Source organism: Orycteropus afer, unplaced genomic scaffold (assembly GCF_000298275.1).
Source record: "Orycteropus afer afer isolate SDZICR_OR568_19922 unplaced genomic scaffold, OryAfe1.0 scaffold00420, whole genome shotgun sequence".
In the NCBI taxonomy this organism is placed as follows: domain Eukaryota; kingdom Metazoa; phylum Chordata; class Mammalia; order Tubulidentata; family Orycteropodidae; genus Orycteropus; species Orycteropus afer.
This window is the reverse complement of record NW_006922007.1, coordinates 1,622,332-1,643,570: the sequence shown is the minus strand read 5'-3', so window position 1 is coordinate 1,643,570 and position 21,239 is coordinate 1,622,332. Positions and strand designations below refer to the sequence as shown.

At 41.6% G+C, this 21,239-nt stretch overlaps 1 protein-coding gene across 1 annotated transcript in view; it reads right to left on the bottom strand.

Annotated features, from left to right (window-relative positions):
* SFI1 (SFI1 centrin binding protein) overlaps positions 1-21,239 on the bottom strand; it is a 120,328-nt gene that overhangs the window by 84,786 nt on the left and 14,303 nt on the right. The window contains exons 2-3 of the mRNA XM_042782711.1: positions 18,352-18,525; positions 17,066-17,137 (exon numbers count right to left, since the gene is read on the bottom strand). Coding sequence (XP_042638645.1) covers positions 17,066-17,137; positions 18,352-18,525 — 246 coding nt within the window. The remainder of the gene's footprint in view (positions 1-17,065; positions 17,138-18,351; positions 18,526-21,239) is intronic.

Below are 21,239 nucleotides of genomic sequence, written 5' to 3'. Positions count from 1 at the left end.
AAAAAAAAAGACTTACTACTTTAGAAACCCAATGGGGCAGTTCTATCCTGTCCCACTGGGTCACTGTGCATCAGAATCGACTCAATGGCAATGGGTTTGGTTTGGTGGTTTTCTTTGGCTTAGAGTTGGATATATTCAGCAGCAACAGCAAAAAAAAAAAAAAATATTACACTGCAGATCTTACCAATTGTCTTAGTTATTTTTGCTATGAGCAAAATACCATAACTTCATGGCTTTAACAAACAAAAACTTATTTTCCCACAGTTTAAGAGACTAGAAGTCTGAGTTCAGGATGCCAGTTCCAGGGGAAGCCTCTCTCTCTGGGGCAAAGTCCTGGTTCCTCGGTGATCTTCATATGGCATGTATTTTCCCCATCTCAGCTTGTTTCCTTCACCTAATCTGCTCCTCTTATCTCTCAAAGGTAACTGGCCTAAAACATACCTTACAGACATACAGCCTTTTTAAAAAAATGCATTTTATTGAAATATAATTTATGTACAGTGAAATACACAAAATTAAAGTAACATGGGTCAATGTAATACTTTTTTTTTTTTTTTTTTTTTTTTTTTTGTGTTCCTTCCCCTCCCCTCCCACCCCTGGCAACCAAGAAAGTTTCCCTCCATATATAAACCTTTCACTGACCCTCCACAACAACGAACTAATACTATATTTATCCTTCTGTGATTGACTTATTTCACTCAGCATAATGTCCTCCAAGTTCATCCATATTATGCAGTGTTTTGCAGACTCTACATTATTCTTTACTGCTGCATAGCATTGTATTATGTGTTTGTACCATAGTTTGGTCATCCACTCTTCTACTATAAATCTTAGAGATAAGTCCCTTGCCAGATATGTAATTATTGGTAAATATGAATCTGTTGCTGTCATTTTGTTATGTGCTTTTTCGTGGTGTTGATTTCTTTGTTCTATATAATCTTCCATGCTGTGAGCTCCTTTTGTTTACGAATCACGTCATCACTTCCTTCATTACTATTGTTTTAGTATTGGCTGAATATTTATGCTGATCCTCTTTTTTGATGTGAAGGTTTATCTTTTTTTTGAGGATACCCTGTGATTTATCATTTTCTTCCCAAGTTTAGAACAGTCCGTTCTATCTTGTAGTTGTCTTGACGTCCCTACCATCTAGAAGTTCTGTAATGACACAGTTTTCTCCCTCTTTTTGGTTTGTAATTTTCCTCTTTTGTCAATCGATGTCTCTGGTTCCCTGATTACAATCTTGTAGGCTTATTTACTTTGGATACTTCCATAGCTGGGATGGTTTCTGGGTTATATCATCACGTGTGTTAATGGTCAGTTGTTGTTGGCTGTTGTTGCTCCTCTGTCCAAATGGCTCCCTTTAGCATCTCTCGTAAGGCTGGTCTGCTTTTAACATATTCCCTTAATTTCTGTTTATCTGGAAATGTCCTAATTTCACTATCGTATTTGAGGGACAATATTGCTGGCTACATAATTCTTGGTTGAAAATTTTTCTCTTTCAGTGTTTTATATATACCACCCCATTGTCTTCTCACCTTCATGGTTTCTGTCGAGAAATCGGAGCTTAATCTTATTGGTTGCCCCTTGTAGGTAACTTTTTGTTTTTCCCGTACTACTCTCACGATTCTTTCTTTGTCTTTGCTTTGGGAAGTTTGATGATGATATGTCCGGGTGATTTTCTTTTGCGGTCTATCCTGTTTGGGGTTTGTTGGACTTACTGAATGTATATATTCTCATCTTTCATCATCCCAGGAAAATTCTCTTCCAACAAATCTTCGACAATTTTTTCTGTGGTTTTATTTGTCTCTTCCTGTTCTGGAATTCCGATGGTACATAGGTTACTCCTTTTGATGGTATCCCACATGAACCTCAGGCTTTCTTCATTTTGTTTTGATCTTTTTTTCTGATTGATCCCTTTCCAAAGAAGTGTTCAGGTATTTGCCTTCAATCTCCCTAATTCTGTCTTCCATTGATTCAATTCTGCTCCTTTGCCCATTCAATGTCTTATAATTTCTGAAAATTTAGTATTAATCTTCTGTATCTCTGTGAGCAGATTTTGTATCATTTCTAATTTTTCATTTATTTTGTCATTTTGTTCTTGTATGTCTTTTGAAATTGTTGTCGGGTTTTCTCTGTGTTTTCCTTGATCTCTCAGTTTGTTGAAGATACCTAAATATAATTTTTTCTAATTCCTTATCAGGCAGTTCCAATGCTGTGTCTTCCTCAGGGATGTGTTTTGGGTCTGTATCATGGTCCCTTGTTTCTCCTGCTTTATCTTGCTTCTTTGTGTGGACTGTGGTGCTCTGTTGTCTCTGAGGCATTGTGACATTTTTGTGTTTATATTTAATTGGTGATTGTATGTTGGAGTGACTTACCCACGATTTTTGTTTTGTTTTGTTTGTATGTTGTCTATGCAAGCAGGGTACTGTGCTCCTCTATTTGCTAGCTGACAGCACTTATACACTCACCACCTGTCTCCTTTCCTGTTGTCAGCCTCTTGTATGTCCCTGCCAACCTTGGCAAACAGAGCCTGTTCTTAGGTCCCTGGAATCTGAATGAGAATGCTATCACTTTAAAATGCAAAATGGTGGCCACTTGTAAACATTCAGAATGGCTGCACCCTCAGTCACTTTAAATATCCAAAATGGCTGCCATGTGTAAACAATCAAGATGGCTGTGCCCTCCGGACAGCGGAAAGTCAACAGCTCAGGCTGTCTCCCTCCTTGCTGTTTCCCTTCCTAGTCACAGGCCACCAACACAGTTGTTCCTGCAGCCCTTGGTGACCAGGGCTGATCTTTAGGTCAATTCTCAGGTCCCAACACCACTTGGAAATATTCAGGCTGTTGGTCCCATCAGAGTAGCTGACCATCTGCAGCTCTGACTGTCTCTATACTCACTGTTTTCATTCAAGTTTTTCCACTGGTTGGTCCCTAATCCACTTCTGTGTAATTCCTTTCAACTGGTTTTTCTTTTCTTTGTTGAAGAGGGTCTGTGTCTCTTGTCTTCCTATTCCTCCATCTTACCTGAAGTCCCAGATAGAGCCTCTTAACAGCAAAGAAAAGCCATTCCCAAATGGGATTATAACCATCAACTCAAAAACCAAACTCGCTGCCGACAAGTTAGATCTGACTCATAGCGACCCCTCCTTGGGTTTCTGAGGTGGTATCTCCACAGAAGTAGATTGCCTAACTTTCCTTCTGAGGAGTGGCTGGTGGTTATCAAAAACTCACTGCCGCTGAGTCGATTCTGACTTAGAGCAACCCCCAATTGGGTTTCAAAGGCTGTAAATATTTATGGAAGCAGACTGTGTCATCTTTCTTCCATGAAGTGGCTGGTGGGTTTGAACCACAAATCTTTTGGTTAGCAGCCAAATGCCTTAACCACTACAACACCAGAGCTCCATAACTACAGGTATAAGGGTTAAGATTTACAATACATATTCTTGGGGGACATAAGTCAATCCATAACACCAGTTAAAGATGTGAAGGTAAAATAAAAATCTGACTTTTCAAGTACTGTAAGCGAATTGAGCATTATTCTTAATTTATTTCATTCCCCAGACTAAAAAAATATTTTTAATTAGTAAAAAGTAAAAGCTGTATGTTTCCATGAACAAAGAAGAACTGATGCATTTGAATTGTGGTATCTTCAAGGAATACTGAAAATATCATGGACTTCCAGAAGAATGAACAAAGTGTAGCCAGAATGCCCCTTGGACAAGCAAGAAAGACCAGAGTTCATCTCACCTACTTTGGCTGTATTGTCAAAAGGGACCATTCCCGGGAGAAGGATATCATGGTTGGAAAAGTAGAGGGTCAGTGAAAAAGCAGAAGACCCTCAACAAGATGGACTGACACAGTGGCTGCAACAATGGGCTCAAGCAGAGCAAAGACTGTGAGGATGGCCCAGGACCGGGCAGTGTTTCATATCTGTGCCCAGAAAGGGTCACTATCAGTCAGAGCCAACTCAGCGGCACCTAAGCACAACACTTCTCATTTACACAGGAGATTAAAAGTTATAAAATAACCAAATGTCTGAAGGTATTCCTAGCACCTACTTAACAGGATTACAGATTTCACAGATAGCTGACCAGAGGGGTTCTAACAGCAAAAGATGTCGTTGTTATTAAGTGCTGTCGACAAGGCTTTGACTCAGAGTGACCCTATCCACAATGTAAAGAAACATTGCCCGGTCCTCTTCCAGCCTCACAATCCTTGCTAGGCCTGCGCCCAACGCTGCAGCCAATGCATCAATCTATCTTGTTGAGGACTTTTCCCTTTTCTGTTGACCCTCCACTTTACCAAGCATGATATCCTTCTCCAGGGAATGGTCCCTTCTGACAACATGACCAAAGTAGATGAGATGAAATCTGGCCATTCTCCCTTCCAAGAAGCATTCCAGCTGTACTTCTTCCAAGACAGATTCGCTCATTCTTCTGGCAGTCCGTAGTACTTTTAGTATTCATCACCAACACCGCAACTGAAAAGCATCAACTTTTCTTCAGTCTTCCTTATTCACTGTCCAGCTTTCACATTCATGTGAGTTGACTGAAAACACCATGGCTTGGGCTAGGCACACCTTAGTCTTCAAAGGGACATCATTGGTCTTCAGCACTTTAAAGAGGTCTTTTGCAGCAGATTTAGTCAGTGCAATATGTTGCTGCTTCCACGGGGGTTGCTTGTGGATCCAAGTAATATGATGAAAAAGACAAACATTGCTTAATTTCTTCCACATCCTACTTTGGCGAGCAGTTACGGAGATCTTAAAAGACTGCAAGCAGCCATCTAGATACAATGATGGGTCTCTCCTCTTCCAGAGCAAATTAGAATGAAGAAAACCAAAGATGCATGGAAACGATTAGTCCAAGGAACTGGTACACCATGTGATCCTCAGCCTATATGACTATGAGACCAGAAGAACTAGATGGTGGTGCCCGGCTACCACTGTCAACCACTCAGAGGGGAATCTATATAGGAGATCCTGGATAGAGTGGGAGATCAATGTGGAACAAAATTCAAAATCATTAAAAAGAAAAAAAAGGACCAGGTTTGCTGGTCTGATAGAGCCTGATGGAACCCCTGAGACTATGGCCCCTAGCTGCTCTTTAAGTCTGGAATTGAACCCACTCCTGTGACTTCCAGACAAACCAGAGACAAGCATATAAGCTGAACACTTACATTAGGTAGATACACTCTTTGCAGAGATCAATCATGGGAGAATAGGAGGGCTGCATATGCACAGGGAAACAGCTTGGGGGGCAGGAGTGCATAGGAGGGAAAGACACAGGGAACTATGGGATGGAAGTGGGAGGGGAGCTGTTGCATTGTGGGAAACTGCAGTCAATGTCATGAGAGAAAGGGTATGTGAGGTGCTGTATAGAAAATCAATTTGCTGTGTAAACTTTCACCCAAATCACAATAAAAACTTAAAAAAAACACTGCATGATTTCATTTATAGTAGTCCCCTTTTATCCATGGAAGATATATCTGAAGACCCCCAGTAGATTCCTGAAACCACAGAGCATACCAAACATTATATACTGTTTTGTTCTATACATACAAATTACAAATACGTCCCATACATATATTTTGTCCTATGATAAAGTTTAATTTATAAATTAGCCACAGTGAGAGAACAGCAGCAATAACTAATGGGCAAGTAGTGTATGGTTGCACATTTTAATGCCACTGGATTGTATACTTTAAAATGGCAAATTTTATGTTGTGTATATTTTATCACAACAATTTGAAAGAAAAAAAAAGCCATTGGATAATAAAGGAAATTCAAGGAGATTTTTGATATGCTATCACTTTCCCACTAGCATTCCTAAAAAGTGAGAAATAAATAATTCAGTATGGTAAAGGTCACCCACCATTATTCCATAAAAAAGCAAAGATCAATATGACCATCCTTCTCCAAAGCAATAAACAAGTAAAACTCACTTGGTTTAAAAAGATATTGCAAATTGAAAGCAACCAGCCCATCACGAATTTTTAAGTCAAAGAAAATGCAGTATAGGATCCTAATCCTGGTAGGTGTTTAGAGAACAAATATTATCTTTCTATTGTTTTACACTTTGAGAAATTGAGGCCCAGGGAATCCAGAAATGTAATTACCACCAAATCAAACAACTGACTAAGGGCAAGGTTGGGACCTAAACTGAAGGCCCCTAAATTCTAGTCTAGTGCTCTTTTTCCTATACCCTGCTACCACCTGAGAGTAAGAACTTTAAAACACATCTTAAATGTGAAAGTTGTATAGCAGTAAGGCAGACCCTGTCATTCCTCAGGCCTTGTTGCCTCACTGGCCGCTGCCAGAGGCTGGAGAGGTTTGTTTCCCAACCGCCCCTGTAGCTAATGGTGGCCACAGACATCACTCTGCCAATGAGACAGAAGTAGAATGGTGGTGGGGCTTCTAAGAAAGTCTCACTTTTCTGATTAAGGGGCAGATCAAGCTGGTAGCAGCCCTTTCTCTCTCTGCCTAAAGTTAGAACTGGCAGCTATGTAGCAGCGCCACCTCAGATGACTAAGGACCAATATACTAAGAATGTTGTTGTTGCTAGGTGCCGTCAAGTCAGCTCCAACTCAGTGACCCCACGCACAACCGAACAAACTAATGCCTGATCCTGTGCTAGCCTCACCATCTCTGCTATACTTAAGCCCATCGCTGCAGCCACTGTCAACCCATCTTGCTCAGGGTCTCCCGCTGTTCCACTGACCCTCTAACTTACCAAGCATGCTATCCTTCCCCAAGGAATGGTCCCTTCAGACAACAAAATCTGACCATTCTTGCTTCCAAGGAACATTCCAGCCACACTTTTCCGGGACAGATTTGGTTCTTCTTCTAGCTGTCCATGGTAATTTCAGTATCCTTCACCAACACCAACAACTCAAAAGCATCAACTCTCCTCGGTCTTCCTATTATTCACTGTCCAGCTTTCACATCCATATGAGCCAACTGCTGGGTGCACGTTCATCTTCAAAGTGACACCTCTGGTCCTCAACACTTCAAAGAGGTCTTTTTTGCAGCAGATTTGCTCGGTACTGTATGATGCCTGATTTCTTGACCACTGCTTCTGTGGGTGTTGATTGTGGATCCATGTAAGACAAAATCTTGGACAATTTCAATCTGTTCTCCATTTATCATGATGTTGCTTATTGGTCCAGTTGTAAGGATTTTCCTTTTCTTTACGTTGAGATACAATCCATACCACAGACTGTGGACTTTAATCTTCATCAGTAAGTACTTCAAGTCATCTTCACTTTCAAGCAAGGTTGTGTCATCTGCATCTTGCAGACTGTTAATGAGTCTTCCTCCAATCCTGATGCAACGTTCTTCATATAGTCCAGCTGCTCAGATTATTTGCTCAGCATACAAACTGAGTAAGTATGGTGAAAGGATACAATCCTGATGCACACCTTTCCGGGATTCAAACAATGCAGTGTCCCCTTGTTCTGTTCGAATGAAAGCCTCCTGATCTACGGGCAGGTTCCTCATGAGCACAATTAAATGTTCTTGAATTCCCATTCCTTACAAAGTTATCCACAATTTGTTAAAAGCCACACAGTTGAATGCTTTTGCATAGTCAACAAAACACAAATAAGTATCTTTCCAGTATTCATTCTTTGCTTTCAGCCATGATCCATCTGATATCAGTAATGATCTCCCTTGTTTCACATTCTCTTCTGAATTCAGCTTGCATTATACCATGAATGGTGAACTAGAAAGACACGAAAAGCCTGAGTCTACAGCATCGCTGAACAACTGAACAATACCAGTAACTGGCAAGTTCCAGGCTGCTTGTCAGAAAAAGCAAATCCCAGTTGCTTTAGGCCACTGTCAGACTTTCTCTGACTTAGAGTTAAATGCATTTCTAAGTGATACCATCAGCATTCCCTAAGCACTCAGAACATAAATAGCTATTACCTGAAAGTGGGTCTGGTCAAATATGGGTCCAACATAGAATAAATAAAATTAAGTTGGAATAAGATTTGGAGAAGATAATGGCAGCAACGCAGTTTTTCAATGTTTGAATCCCCACAAAATACAGAACTACATACCAAAACAAAAAAGTCATGACTAAATTACAACAAAAGTAGGTGACAAGGTATCTCCGGCAACGCAACATCCAGCAGGTCAAGACAAACCACCCACAGTCAAAAGCCCCACATGGATTAACATCTGTGCAGAAGGAAGAAGGAGCAACAGAATGACACCTAAGAAGAAAACCCCAAAACAGCCAGTGAGTATTCATTGGAAAGTGCAGTGGCTCAACCTGAGTCCAATAGCTAAAGCTGGGAGGTGTTCTAATCTCTCCAATGCCACAACTCATGTAAGAAAAGAAGTAGCCAAGCAGGTAAGTCCCTATGGAGTCTCAAAACTAACCTGATGGGCTTCCTTTAGGGCAGAGGCTGGTAATAAGATGAAACTTCTGGGAGTAGAATAAAAATTGAACAAGATAGGGACAAAAGAGGCAAAGGAAAGAGAAGGCCAAGGTCAAGTGGGGTATGGGTAACCATCAAAAATCAGACTCATGGCAACTGAGTTGATTCCAACCCACAGCAACTCTACAAGACAGAGCTGAACTGTCTCATAAGGTGCTGAAGTCTGTAAACCTTTTTGGAAACAGGCTACCCTGTCTTTCTCCCATGGAGTGGCTGGTGGGGTCAGACAGAGTGCTGACCTCTTGGATAGCAGGTCAATGCTTTATCCACAGCACCATCAGAGCTCTTGGTAAGGATACAAAACCAGGATATTCCATAAAGCAAGTCACTGTATTTTTTACCTCCACACAAAAACAACAGAGGGGGGAACTCCATAAATTTAGCAAAGTATAACTGAATCTTGCCTCATTCTAAAAGTTCAGGAAAACTGCACATAAAAATGAGCAATAGGAAAGTATGAGTATTTAAAATATTAAAGACCTTAAAGTTACTGTATGAAAAAAGAAGATGCTTGTTGTGTAGTATATTACATAGTGTGGCTTTTCTACCCATAAGTCTTTGTAAACTCCAAGGTGGGAATTGCTATGAGCAACTGAGGAGTTCCTGATTGCTGAAGTTGTCCACCTGGAGTATTTCTGTTGGGAGTGGCACAAAACAATGTTCTGGGAGGTGCCCACTCTCTCTCAGGTGCTTAGAGTTCTGATGCTGTGATTGGCTAGTTTGACCACCCTGCCAGGCTCAAAAGGAGGCCTCCTAGAGGCAGAACTCTCTCTGTGACTTGGTTGAGGAAGACGTGCTGCTGAAAGAGACACGTGCTGCTGAGAAAGAGATGCAAGAGACACGCACTGCTGAGTGAGACACCGAGGGACAATACTGCTGGGAAAGAGACTGTGAGACTGTTGGCCGAGGGACGGTGGGCTGGGAGAGAGACTGAGCATTTTTTCTTGAACTCGAATTGTAGCCTGGTGCTTCCCTAATAAACTTCATAATCTGTGAGTTCTGTGTGGCCACTGTAGCGAATTATCGAACCCAAGAGAGAGGTGGTGGATGCTTTGGGAGGAACAGTTGGTGAAAGGGCTGGAGGGAGGCAGCATGTCTGGCCTTGCGGTAATAGGCCTTGGGTTACTGCTGGTAATCCTGCCTTCCCCTTGTAGGGTTAGAGGAGGCCAGAACATGTGACCTCCTTGCCGTTTTTGCAACGCTATACAACATGCATCTCAGATTTGGAGTTTTCTTCAGATTTTACCCCGAAAATTACAAAAACATTCACATGAATGTCAATTGCTGGTTATTTTGATATATATTTTGAGACAGAGTCATGTTCTCCACAGGTCCCCAGAGTACCAAAACACACTGGAAACAAATGATATTTCTACTGGAAAAGCCATTTTCAGTTAAAGCAGGTGAGGCCTTGAAAGATCACAGGTCATAAGAATAAGAACAATCCACATTCTCTGTGACCCTAACACTGGATAATTCAACTTAAAATTTGTCATCTCCAATGAAAAATGGATCCAAAATCAACACCCATGGAAGCAGCAGTCAAGAAATAAGACATAGTATTGCAGTAGGAAAAAGACCTCTTTATGTGTTGAAGAGCAAAGACGTCACTTTGAAGACTAAGAGGCACTTAACTCAAGACATGGTATTTTTAATCACCTCATACGCATGTGAAAGCTGAACAATGAATAAAGACCCAAGAAGAATTGATCCTTTTCAGTTGTGGTGTTGGCAAAGAATACTGAAAGCACCATGGACTGTTAGAAGAACAAAAAACTTGTCTGAAAGAAGTGCAGCCAGAATGCTCCTTGGAAGTGAGAATGGCCAGATTTCATCTCACCTACTTTGGTCATCTTGTCAGAAAGGACCATTCATTCCTTGGAGAAAGGTATCATGCTTGGTAAAGTGGAGGGTCAGTGAAAAAAGGGAAGACCCTCAACGAGATAGATTGACACAGTGACTACAATGGGCTCAAGTATAGCAAGGATTGTGAGAATGGTGCACGACGAGGCAGAGTTTTATCCTGTTGCACGTAGGATCCCTGAGTTGGAGCCAACTTCACAGCACCTAACCACCACCACCACCAGTGAAAAAGCTACACAGTGCACAACTAACTCAAGTTTTTAATGTGAGATGAAGCAGGCTGTGACAGGAGTAGGTTCTGGGAGGGTGCTGGGAGTGTACACATGATGGGTTCTTTCCTAATGAGTCTCCTCAATCAGAGGGATACATGGCAGGAATCTGATATTCAACTGAGGAAGGGCACCAACTGATCCCTGTGCTCCACAAGGATCTTATTCTTAGAAGTCTGGGAACTCAGATTTATCCAAAGTGACCCCTAATTTCAGTTTATTTGTATTGAAAATCACTTAAATTGTCTCAAATTTGGACAGAGAGAGTCTTTTGTTGTTTTTAATAAGTTTCTCTAGAACAGATTTGATGCACTGAAGTCCAATGCCCAAAGACCAAACGTTGTGGGATGACATGAATGACATCACATATGAAAAAAGCAGAAGGTCATTGTTTTGGTTACCTCTAGTGCCACTCTCTGGTAGCATAGTGCCTAAGGCACTTGACTGCTAACCAGAAGGCTGGTGGTTCAAACCCACCAGCCACTCCTCGGAAGGAAGGTTGGGCAATCCTACTTCCGTAGTGATACTGCCTCGGAAACCCAAGGAGGGATTGCTATGAGTCGGGGCCGACTCGACGGCAAATAACAACAACAACAGTGCCACTCTAACATACCACAAATGGGTGGCTTTAACAAACAGGAGTTAATTCTCTTGGAGGCTAGAAGTCCACGTTCAAAGTGCCAAGCTCCAGGGGCTGAGTGGAAAGCCCCTTGACCTTGGGCTTCAGTCTGTCTCTTGCTTCCAGCCCACTGAAGCGAGAGGCTTTCTTCACTCAGGCAACTGCTGGCTGTTGAGGCTGACAAACCCAAGGTCAACAAGTAAAAAGGCACAGTCCCAGGTATTACCAAACCATATGGGAGGCCCCTGATTCAAGTCCATTGACAGTCCCAAGATCAGCAGACAACATGGCAGGCTGCTGAATGACAACTCAGCTAGAGTCAAGTGTGCCAAAAGCTAGAGACCATTCCCAAAGCTTCTCCCTATACACAGGAAGCAGACTGACAACTCAGCTAGAGTCAAGTGTGCCAAAAGCTAGAGACCATTCCCAAAGCTTCTCCCTATACACAGGAAGCAGACCACATCCCTAAAGCAGCTACTCAGCTGCTCACAGCGGATGCCACCATGGAGCTGATTCCCAGTCTCATCATGGGGACTAACTACCCAGCAACTCAAAACCAGGCCCAATCAAGTTGACATATAACCTTAACTACCACAGTCATTAAAAAGAAGAGGAAGACAGACCAAATGGATGTTACAAGAGACTCTGAAACTTGCTCTGGAGTGCAGAGTAGCTAAAGTAAGTGGAAGAAATGAAGTAAAAGAGCTAAACAGAAGATTTAAAAGGACAGCTCAAGAAGACAAAATATTATAATGAAATGTACTAAGGCCTGGAGTTAGAAAACCAAAAGGGAAAAGTATGCTTAGCATTTCTCAAGTTTAAAAGAACTGAAGAAAAAAATTCAAGCCCAGAGCTGTATTACTGAAGGCTTCTATGGACAAAATAGGAGCTCTGATAGCATAGTGCTTAAGGCACTTGACTGCTAACCAGAAGGCTGACTGTTCAAACCCACCAGCCACTCCTTGGAAGGAAGGTTGGGCAATCTACTTCCGTAGTGATACTGCCTCGGAAACCCAAGGAGGGGTTGCTATCAGTCAGGTCCGACTCGATGGCACATAACAACAACAACATGGACAAAACATTGAACAATGCAGGAGTATAAAAGGTATATGGAAGGAATACACAGAAATGGTCCAAGTTCAACCATTCCAGGAGGTAACATATTATTAAGGATCGATAGCACTGAAGGAAGAAGTCCAAGCTGCACTGAAGGCACTGGGGAAAAACAAGGCTCCAGGAATATACAGAGTACTAACTGAGATGTATCAGTGGACGTAACCCTGCAAGCACACATTCCTCTATGCCAAGAAATCTGGAAGACAGCTACCTGGCCAACCAACTGGAAGAGATCCATATTTGTGCCCATCTCAAAGAATGGTGATCCAACAGAATGTAGAAATTATCAAACAATATTATTAATATTACACACAAGTAAAATTATACTGAAAATAATGTGAAAACAGTCATAGCAGTACAGCGACAGGAAGTGCCAGAAATTCACCCAGATTCAGAAGACATGGAACAAGGGATATCACTGCTGATGTTAGATGGATCTTGGCTGAAAGCACAAAATACCAGAAAGATGTTTACCTGTGTTTTACTGAAAATGCAAAGGCATTTGACTGTGTGGATCATAACAAATTATGGATAACATCGCAAAGAACAGGAATTCCAGAACACTTAATTGTACTGACAAGGAACCTGTATATGGACTAAGAGGCAGTCGTTCAAAGAGAACAAGGATACACCGCATGGTTTAAAATCAGGAAAGGTGTGCATCAGGGATGTATCCTTTCACCATACTTATTCAATCTGCATGCTGAGCAAATAATTTGAGAAGCTGAACTACAAGAAGAAGAGCATGGCATCAGGATTGGAGGAAGATTCATTAACAACCTGCAATATGCAGATGACACAACCTTGCTTGCTGAAAGTGAAAATGAGTTGAAGCACTTACTGATAAAGATTAAAGACTACAGTCTGCAGTATGGAGTACCCCTCAACATAAAGAAAATGAAAATCTTTACAACCAGACCAATAATCAACATCATGATGAAAGGAGAAAAGACTTAAGTTGTTGAGGATTTCATTTTATCTGGATCCACACATTCAGTGCCCATGGAAACAGCAGTCAAGAAATCAAACGACGTACTGCATTGGGCCAATCTGCTGCAAAAGACTTCTTTAAAGTGTTAAAGAGCAAAGATGTCACAAAGATATGCCAGATCAAGCCATGGTATTTTCAACTGCCTCATATACATGTGAAAGCTGGACAGTGAATAAGGAAGACTAAAGAAGAACTGACGCATTTGAACTATGGTATCGGCAAAGAATACTGAATATACCATAGACTGTCAGAAGAGACAAATCTGTCCTGGATGAAGTACAGCCAGAAGGCTCCTCAGAAGTGAGGATGGTGAGGCTCTGCCTCACCTACTTTGGTCATGCTGTCAGACAGGACCAGTCCCTGGAGAAGGACATCATGCTTGGTAAAGTAGATGATCACTGAAAATGGTGAGGCAGACTGACATAGAGGCTGCAACAATGGGCTCAAGCGTAGCAAGGACTGTAAAGAGGGTACAGGTCCAAGTAGTATTTCGTTGTGTTGTACCCAAGGCCACTATGAGTCCGAAGTGACTCAATGGCACCTAACAACAACTATCAAGTTCAAACAGTGATACTGATTAGCTATTTGGACTCCAAAAAACCAAAACCCAAACTCACTGCCGTCAGGTCAATTCAACTCATAGCCACCCCTCCTTGGGTTTCTGAGGTGGTATCTCTACAGAAGTAGGTTGCCCAGTCTTCCTTCCAAGGAGTGGCTGGTGGGTTTGAATGCCAGCCTTCTGGTTAGCAGTCAAATGCCTTAGGCACCACACTACCATAGCTCCTGAGGTTTTGTAAAAGTTTATACGAGCTAGAGAGATATGAACTTACATCTACTAATACCTTTTTCAAACTAGAGTTATGTGCAAAGGTTAAATATACTTACTTACCTCACTCTAAAAAAAAAAAAAAAGGAGGAGGAACAAAATGACATGCTTACAGACAAATGAAGGCATGCCTGAAAGATGTGCCCACAAAACAAATTTGGAACCTATTATCTCAAAAGGAGGTAAAAGAGGAATAAATCTATGAAGGCAAATCATATTAAAACTTCTGAAAACTAAGACAAAGAATGAATCTTCAAAAGAGCAACGAGACTTACAAACAGAAACCGTAAGACAATGTATTATCTTCAAAATACTGGGGGAAAAAATTGGCAACCAGACTTCTATGTCCAGTGAAAATGGCCTCCAAAAATGAAAGTGAAAATAAAAACATTTTAAGATAGAGGTAACCTGAGAGAATTCATCAGCAACAAACCTACCCTAGGGGAAATATTCAGGGATATTTTACAGCAGAAGGAAAAGGATCACAGATAGGAACTGAAGATATAGGAAAAACAGGGTAACAAAGAAAGTATGTGCATGAATCTAAGTGGACGTTGGGTGTAAAAACTAGAATAATGTTTTATAGATTTTAAAATATACATAGAATTGCAATATATTACAATAGTAGCATGTAAGTGGCTTGTGGGAGAGAGGCAGAGTTAAAGTGCTCTAAGGACCTTGCATTGTCTGGAAAGAGGCAATTAACATTAGACTGTTAAGTTACAGATACGTATTATATTCTTCAGGGCAGACACTAACCCAGGGCTTTGGACCAGTTCTTGGTTCAGTCATGGCCAACACGGCAAAACTGGAACAGACTGAATTTGAAATATATGGGTATACCAGAACGGTAACTGGAACAGGAAAAATTACACACTGACAATTTGCTAAAAACTTAATCTCTCTGTTAGAAAACAAAAGCAGCAACATGCATGATGCATAGCAACCAAACCTCTTGACAGGCACAGTAAGAATCAGTGGTGCCCAGCTCAACGCTGGTAGCCGATCGAGCCACTTTGAATGTGTGCTGCTCTCCACAGACAAGGCAATGAACCAATTTTCAACATCCGGTTCCTGAAAAGGCTCACTACGTCTCTTCAGAGTTTCCCATCTCAGGGCTTCGACCCATAGTTTTCCCATTCCAGTTATCACTTGAGTAAACCCACATTTTATAAATTGAGATCTATTCCAATTTTGCTGTGCTGGCCATGACTGAAACGGTTTGAACCAGTTCTAAGCCCTGCACTAAAAAAAAAGACTAAAAACATGCACAGCTAATAGAGAAGAATATAAATAAAATACTAAATTGAATAAACAAAAACAGGAAACTTCCAATAATGGCAAAATAGGCATCACCTCTCCCACTTGAAAACGAGGGAAAGACTTACGAAGGTACTGGAGAAGTAGTAAGTCAGCGAAAAAGGATACGGTTAAGATCCAGAAGGAGGAGGAAACCCAGGGAGGCAAACTCTGCCCAACAGCCACGGCCACAACAGGCTGGGACCACAGTAGGAGCCTCAGTGTAAGAGATCCCCACAGAGGAGATGGGCCCTCATAAGGTGCATACATGAAAGATTTCAGAAGACATACAGGTCAAGTTTACTTGCAAGCTAATCAACAGGACTTGGGAGATGTCCAAGGTTAGAAAGCCATACTATCAAAAAAATGAATCAGAAAAGTTCTAGTAAAGGGAGAAGGGAGAGGGAGAATGGGGGAAACAAGACTCACAACATATCCGTTTAGAAAATGACCACATTCTCAGTGGCTGTCAATTCTACCTCGGAAACATACCCAACACCTGGCCCCTTCTCTCCATTTCCACTTCCCTTACCCTGGACAATGCACCTGTCTCCTGATGGGTTTCCCTGACAGCTGTGACTCCCTCTCGTCACCTGCTCTCTGCACTACAGCTAAAGTAATCTTAATAGTGGGCAGTAGCAGCAGCTATGGAAGTGAAGGAGGGGCTCCAAACCTTCTCCTATCATTGCACTCCCCTGGTCAATGACAACTTTCTTCCCAGGTTCCGCCTCAATCAAGTCAACTGGTCAGTCTCACCAGTGCCCTGGAAGACTTTATTTCTCCTGGACATACATTTTCTTCTCAAAGAGGATCTTAGCTGTCCTGGTTTACTTAAGTATGATTCCTCCACACCCTCATTCAGATGCAGTGGTTCAATGCTCAGCTGCTGCCACTGGGCTGACAGAGCCTGGGGAGACCCCTGAGACCATGGTCCCTAGTTACCCTCCAGGTCTGGAACTAAACTCACTCTCCTGGCTTCCAGCCAAACAAGAGACAAGCATATAGGGTGAACATTTACATCAGGCAGATACACCCTTTGTAACGATCAATCAAGGGAGAACAGAAGGGCAGTGTTTGCACAGGGAGCTAGCTCAGGGGGCAGGAATGCACAGCACAGGAGGATACAGGGAGGAAGTGGCTACAGGAAGGAAGTGGGAAGAGAGCTGTTACATTGTGGGGAATTGCAGTCAATGTTATGATACAATATGTGTATGAACTGCTGTGTGGAAAATGAATTTGCTCTGTAAACATTCACCCAAATCACACACACACACAAAAATCAGGCTCCCTGCTAACTAAAAGTTTGGTGGTTTGAACCTTGTAGCCACTTTCAGGGAGGAAAATGTGGCAGTCTGCTTCCATAAAGAAAATACTCTTGGAAACCCTATTAGGCAGTTCTGCTCCTATAGGGTTGGTATGAGTTGGTACTGACTCAAAGTCAATGGGTTTGATTTTGGTTTAAGTTATCTACTACATATTAGGTAAACATTCCCATCTGTCTGGAACTGGAAAAAGATGGGGGAGGAATGTAATATGCGCCATAATAAAGATTATGTATAGGTTTGATCAAAAAAAAAAAAAAAAAAAAAAAACCTGGAATGAACTAATCAAAAATTTGGTATTCTGAGCTAATACTACCTGGCTTTAGCGGGAAATACTCTTCCAAAAGTCTTTCGAATCCACAAATACAAGAACTTTCTGGCCACACATCTGAAAAAGGGAAAAAGAAAGCATGTATTTTTTTCAAAACTCCATTCTATTTATGTCAGTCTTCTAGAAAGGAAAAGGAATCTTTAAGGTCCTAGAGGGAGGGAAGCTGGTATGAATCAAAGGATGGCATTACAGCTTATCTTGCATCAGAGCATACCATAGGACAGATTTATAAAGCTAAACCCGAGCAGATTATTTAAAACTTATTTCCAATATAATCAATAAAGAGACACAGATGTCAGAGTCCAGGGAAGGGCGTACATGCAGTGCTCTTGTTCACACTGTTCTTCCGGTGTAAAGCGTCTGGCAAAAATGCCCACATATCCAACAAGGCTCCTCTCTGGTACCTGCTCCCATGTGAAGCATTCCTGGACCTTCCCCAACTTAAACAGAGTGAGTAGCTTTGATCCCTCTGTGCATACCCCTAGAATGACTATGTGACACCCTATTCACAGTTACTGGCTTGCTGGGACAGCTGTCATTTCCACTACACTGTGAGCCCCTAGAGTAGGAACATGTCAGATGGTCTCCCCAGTGCCCAGCACAGGAGCCAGGTACATAAAAAAAAGTTGACTTCTTGTCCAGTTAAGCTCTAGGCTCAGCCTCGATCACTCCTGCCCCTACCTGGCTTACTCTTACATATTCTTTAGGACTCAGCTTAGACTGCCTCCTCTAGGAAGTCACTGCTGAGTACCCCAGCTTGGCTCCTCTTGCCATGTGCACCTGTGACCACATTCTTCTCCTCTCCTAGCACTGATCACACTTTCCTGTGGCTTGCAAAAGGGTCTGTCAACTCTGCCTGGTTTTAAATGTTCACGAGGTTGTGAATCAGTAACATCTTATTCACCTTGCATGCTCGGAGTCCAGCATGACACCTGGTTGGCACCCAATAAATTTTTGTTGGACAAATAAATGGATGTCTTTAATATACCTAATCAAGAATAGCAGAAAAGCATCAGTTTCTCTGCAAGTTGTTTAACTTCTTATGAGAAAGTCTTTATAGCTTACACACTGTGGGGCACAGATGGAGACCATGAATGAAAAATACTTAGTGACATATTTTACGTCTGCAGATTCCTAAATACCCTTCTCATCTCACATTCCACTAGGTAGAGCAGGCATCAAGGTCTCTGGAAACACAGGAATCAAGAATTACCTCATTTTAACCAAAAAAAGAAAAATCAACCCAGGCAGGTGATCATAGGTATGCTCACCTGATGCGTAATTCTCTTAACCGGCCTCTCCGGTTCCAAGTATGTGAAGCATAACGTTGCACTGGATGACTGGGGCTAGGTAACTGAGTCCGGATTCCACAGAAGGCAGAAGGTTTCTTGCTGGACAATATCCTTAGAGAACAAGGTTTCTTAACTGCACCATCTCGAAAAGATCTTAAATTTGAAGAGTAAGGGGAAAACAGAGAATCAAATTATCTCTACACATGATGCAAATATGTTTTACAAGTGAAATGAAATAGATTCAGACTGACAGTAACCATGCTTTGAAAGTAACAAGCCATCCAGCCTCCGACAGACACCTGCAGCCCCTGGAGGAGAGCAGCAACCAGAGCTGGAGGGTACCTCCTATCATTAGCCCTAACACCCTCTTTTTAAACGTGCCATTGAAACAGCAATTGTTTACTGACTGGAAACTTTCTTTATATAAAAGGAAAATTAGGAGAAGTTTTTAGAAAATACGTTTTTCATGTCAGTAAGAAACCACACACTTTTACTAAAAACCCAAATTTCTGATTTTTTTAAGTTAATTTCTGATTTTCAATCCTATCTCAAAAACATTACAAGATGATCTTTTCCAATTATGGAAAGCAAAAGCACAGGCAGAATCCTGTGGTGTTAAACTGGAAGTGAAGTATTAGTATAAACTTATGAAACATATGTATGTATATATGTAAAAAAACACCAAAACCAAACTCACTGCTGTGGAGTTGACTTGACTCACAGCAACTCCTCCTTGGATTTCAGAGGCAGCATCTCTACAGAAGTAGATTGCCCAACCTTCCTTCTGAGGAGTGGCTGGTGGGTTTGAATCGCCAGCCTTCTGGTTAGCAGTCAAATGCCTTAGGCACTATACCACCAGAGCTCCCATGTACATATGTCTATGTGTATAAAATAGTTAATAAATAAATGTATGTCAGAACTCTGCCCACAGGAGAGACCTAGAAGTGGTAACATCCCACTATAGCAATGAGTGTACCTAGAGCCCAGCTATGCTATTCCTGAGTGGCACAAATATTTAAGTATCTGACTACTCGTCAGAAGGCTAGCAGTTCAAACCCACCCAGAGGCACCTTGGAAGACAGGCCCAGCGATCTGCTTCTGAAGGATCACTGCCTTGAGGGCTCTGTGGAGCCCGCCATATGCTGCATGCCTGAGCTGTAAGCAACTTGATGGCAGCTAACAACAGAGCCCAGACACTGTTCCTTCTTTTCTCCCTTCATCCCGCTGCTCAGAATGTCTGTGAACCTGGACTGCGAAGATGAGGGTCACATCCTAGAGAGGGTGGAGCAGTGCGGTGGAAGGACCGTGACAACCTTAGTGAACAGAATCACCAGAACAGCTCTGGGCATTTACCTCTAGATTTCCTGGATGTGAAAAGGAAATAATATCTACCCTACTTAGCATCTGTTATTGTGGATTTCGTGTTACAGTAGAACAAACAAGGGAGGAAACAGTAACAGCAAAAGAAGTGTAAGTCACAGAGTGATGGAAAATGAGGCTAAGAATTGGACGATCACAAGGCTAAGCAGCTTGGGCTAGAACTTAAAGGCAACAAGAGTCCCTGAAAAGTTCTAAATAGGGCTGAGGACGTGACACAGTTAGAGATGCATCTTTGATGTTATTTTAGTAGTCATCATGCATCACCTAACTTTCAAAGTTTGATTTCAAACTCTTTAAAAATTTTTCTGAATATACCATGCCCTCTCACAGCAAATGTCTTCCTGGAAAAGAGGCAGCATACATTTCTACTTTCTCTGGTAACTGTATTACGACTTGCATATCAATCTCCAGAGACTAAGTCTATCTCCAAGAGACTCTGAGACTACTAATAAAACTAAAGATCAAGGTGAATCAGAAGTATTAAAGCCTGGTGGGAATTTACAATCTGTACTCTCTAATCACCAAGGTCAGAGAAATACAAGCCTTGAATTTGATTTAAGATAACTCCAGTAATGTGCCAAGGAGACTGACAGAGGGAAAGGTAAATCCTTCCTAGAGGAAGGTACCTTCACCAGCCTCAAGATATTCCTATAATTTTTTTTTTTTAATTGTGATTTGGGTGAAAGTTTACAGAGCAAATTCACTTTCCATACAGCATTCACATACTTTGTCTCATGACATTGACTACAATTTACCCCCATGCAACAGCTCCCCTCCCACTTCCTCCCCATAGTTACCTCTTCCCTGTGTCCTTCCCTCCATGCACTCCTGCCCCCGAGCTATGTCCCTGTGCATACACAGCCCTTCTATTCTCCCATGAATGGACTGCTCTCTTCAAGGAGTGTATCTACCTAGTGTACATGTTCACCTCATAGACATTCCTATCATTTTTAATAGGCAATGGCCAACACATAAAGAAACTAGACTCCATGATTAAGGAAACAAAGACAAAAGGTCCAACAACACTTCAGATATTAGAGGAGAAGCACATTTTAAAACCAAATTAACTATGTTTAAAGAAATAAAATTCAAGCTTAAATATTTTAGCTTAAATAGATGTCTGGCAGAGGCAACTATAAAAGGTGATGTAAAATATTTGAAAAAGAACTAAATAGTTAATAAGTCAGGAAGAGCATAAATAAAGTTAAAATGTTTTAAGTTTTTTATGTTGTCTGAAAGGAAGGCAAGAGCACTAATTAACACAGGACTTCAATATGGTATTGAATGTGTGTTAGATACCTAGTGCTGCTTCAACAGACATATCAAAACTAGGTGGCTTTAAACAAGAGAAATTCTTACAGGAGGTTAGAAGTCTGAATTCAGGGCATGGCTCTATGGGGAGGTTCTTCCTGGTCCATATTTGCTTCTAGTAGCTACTAGTCATCACAGGCACTCCTGGCTTTGTAGATGCATCTGTCTACATGTCA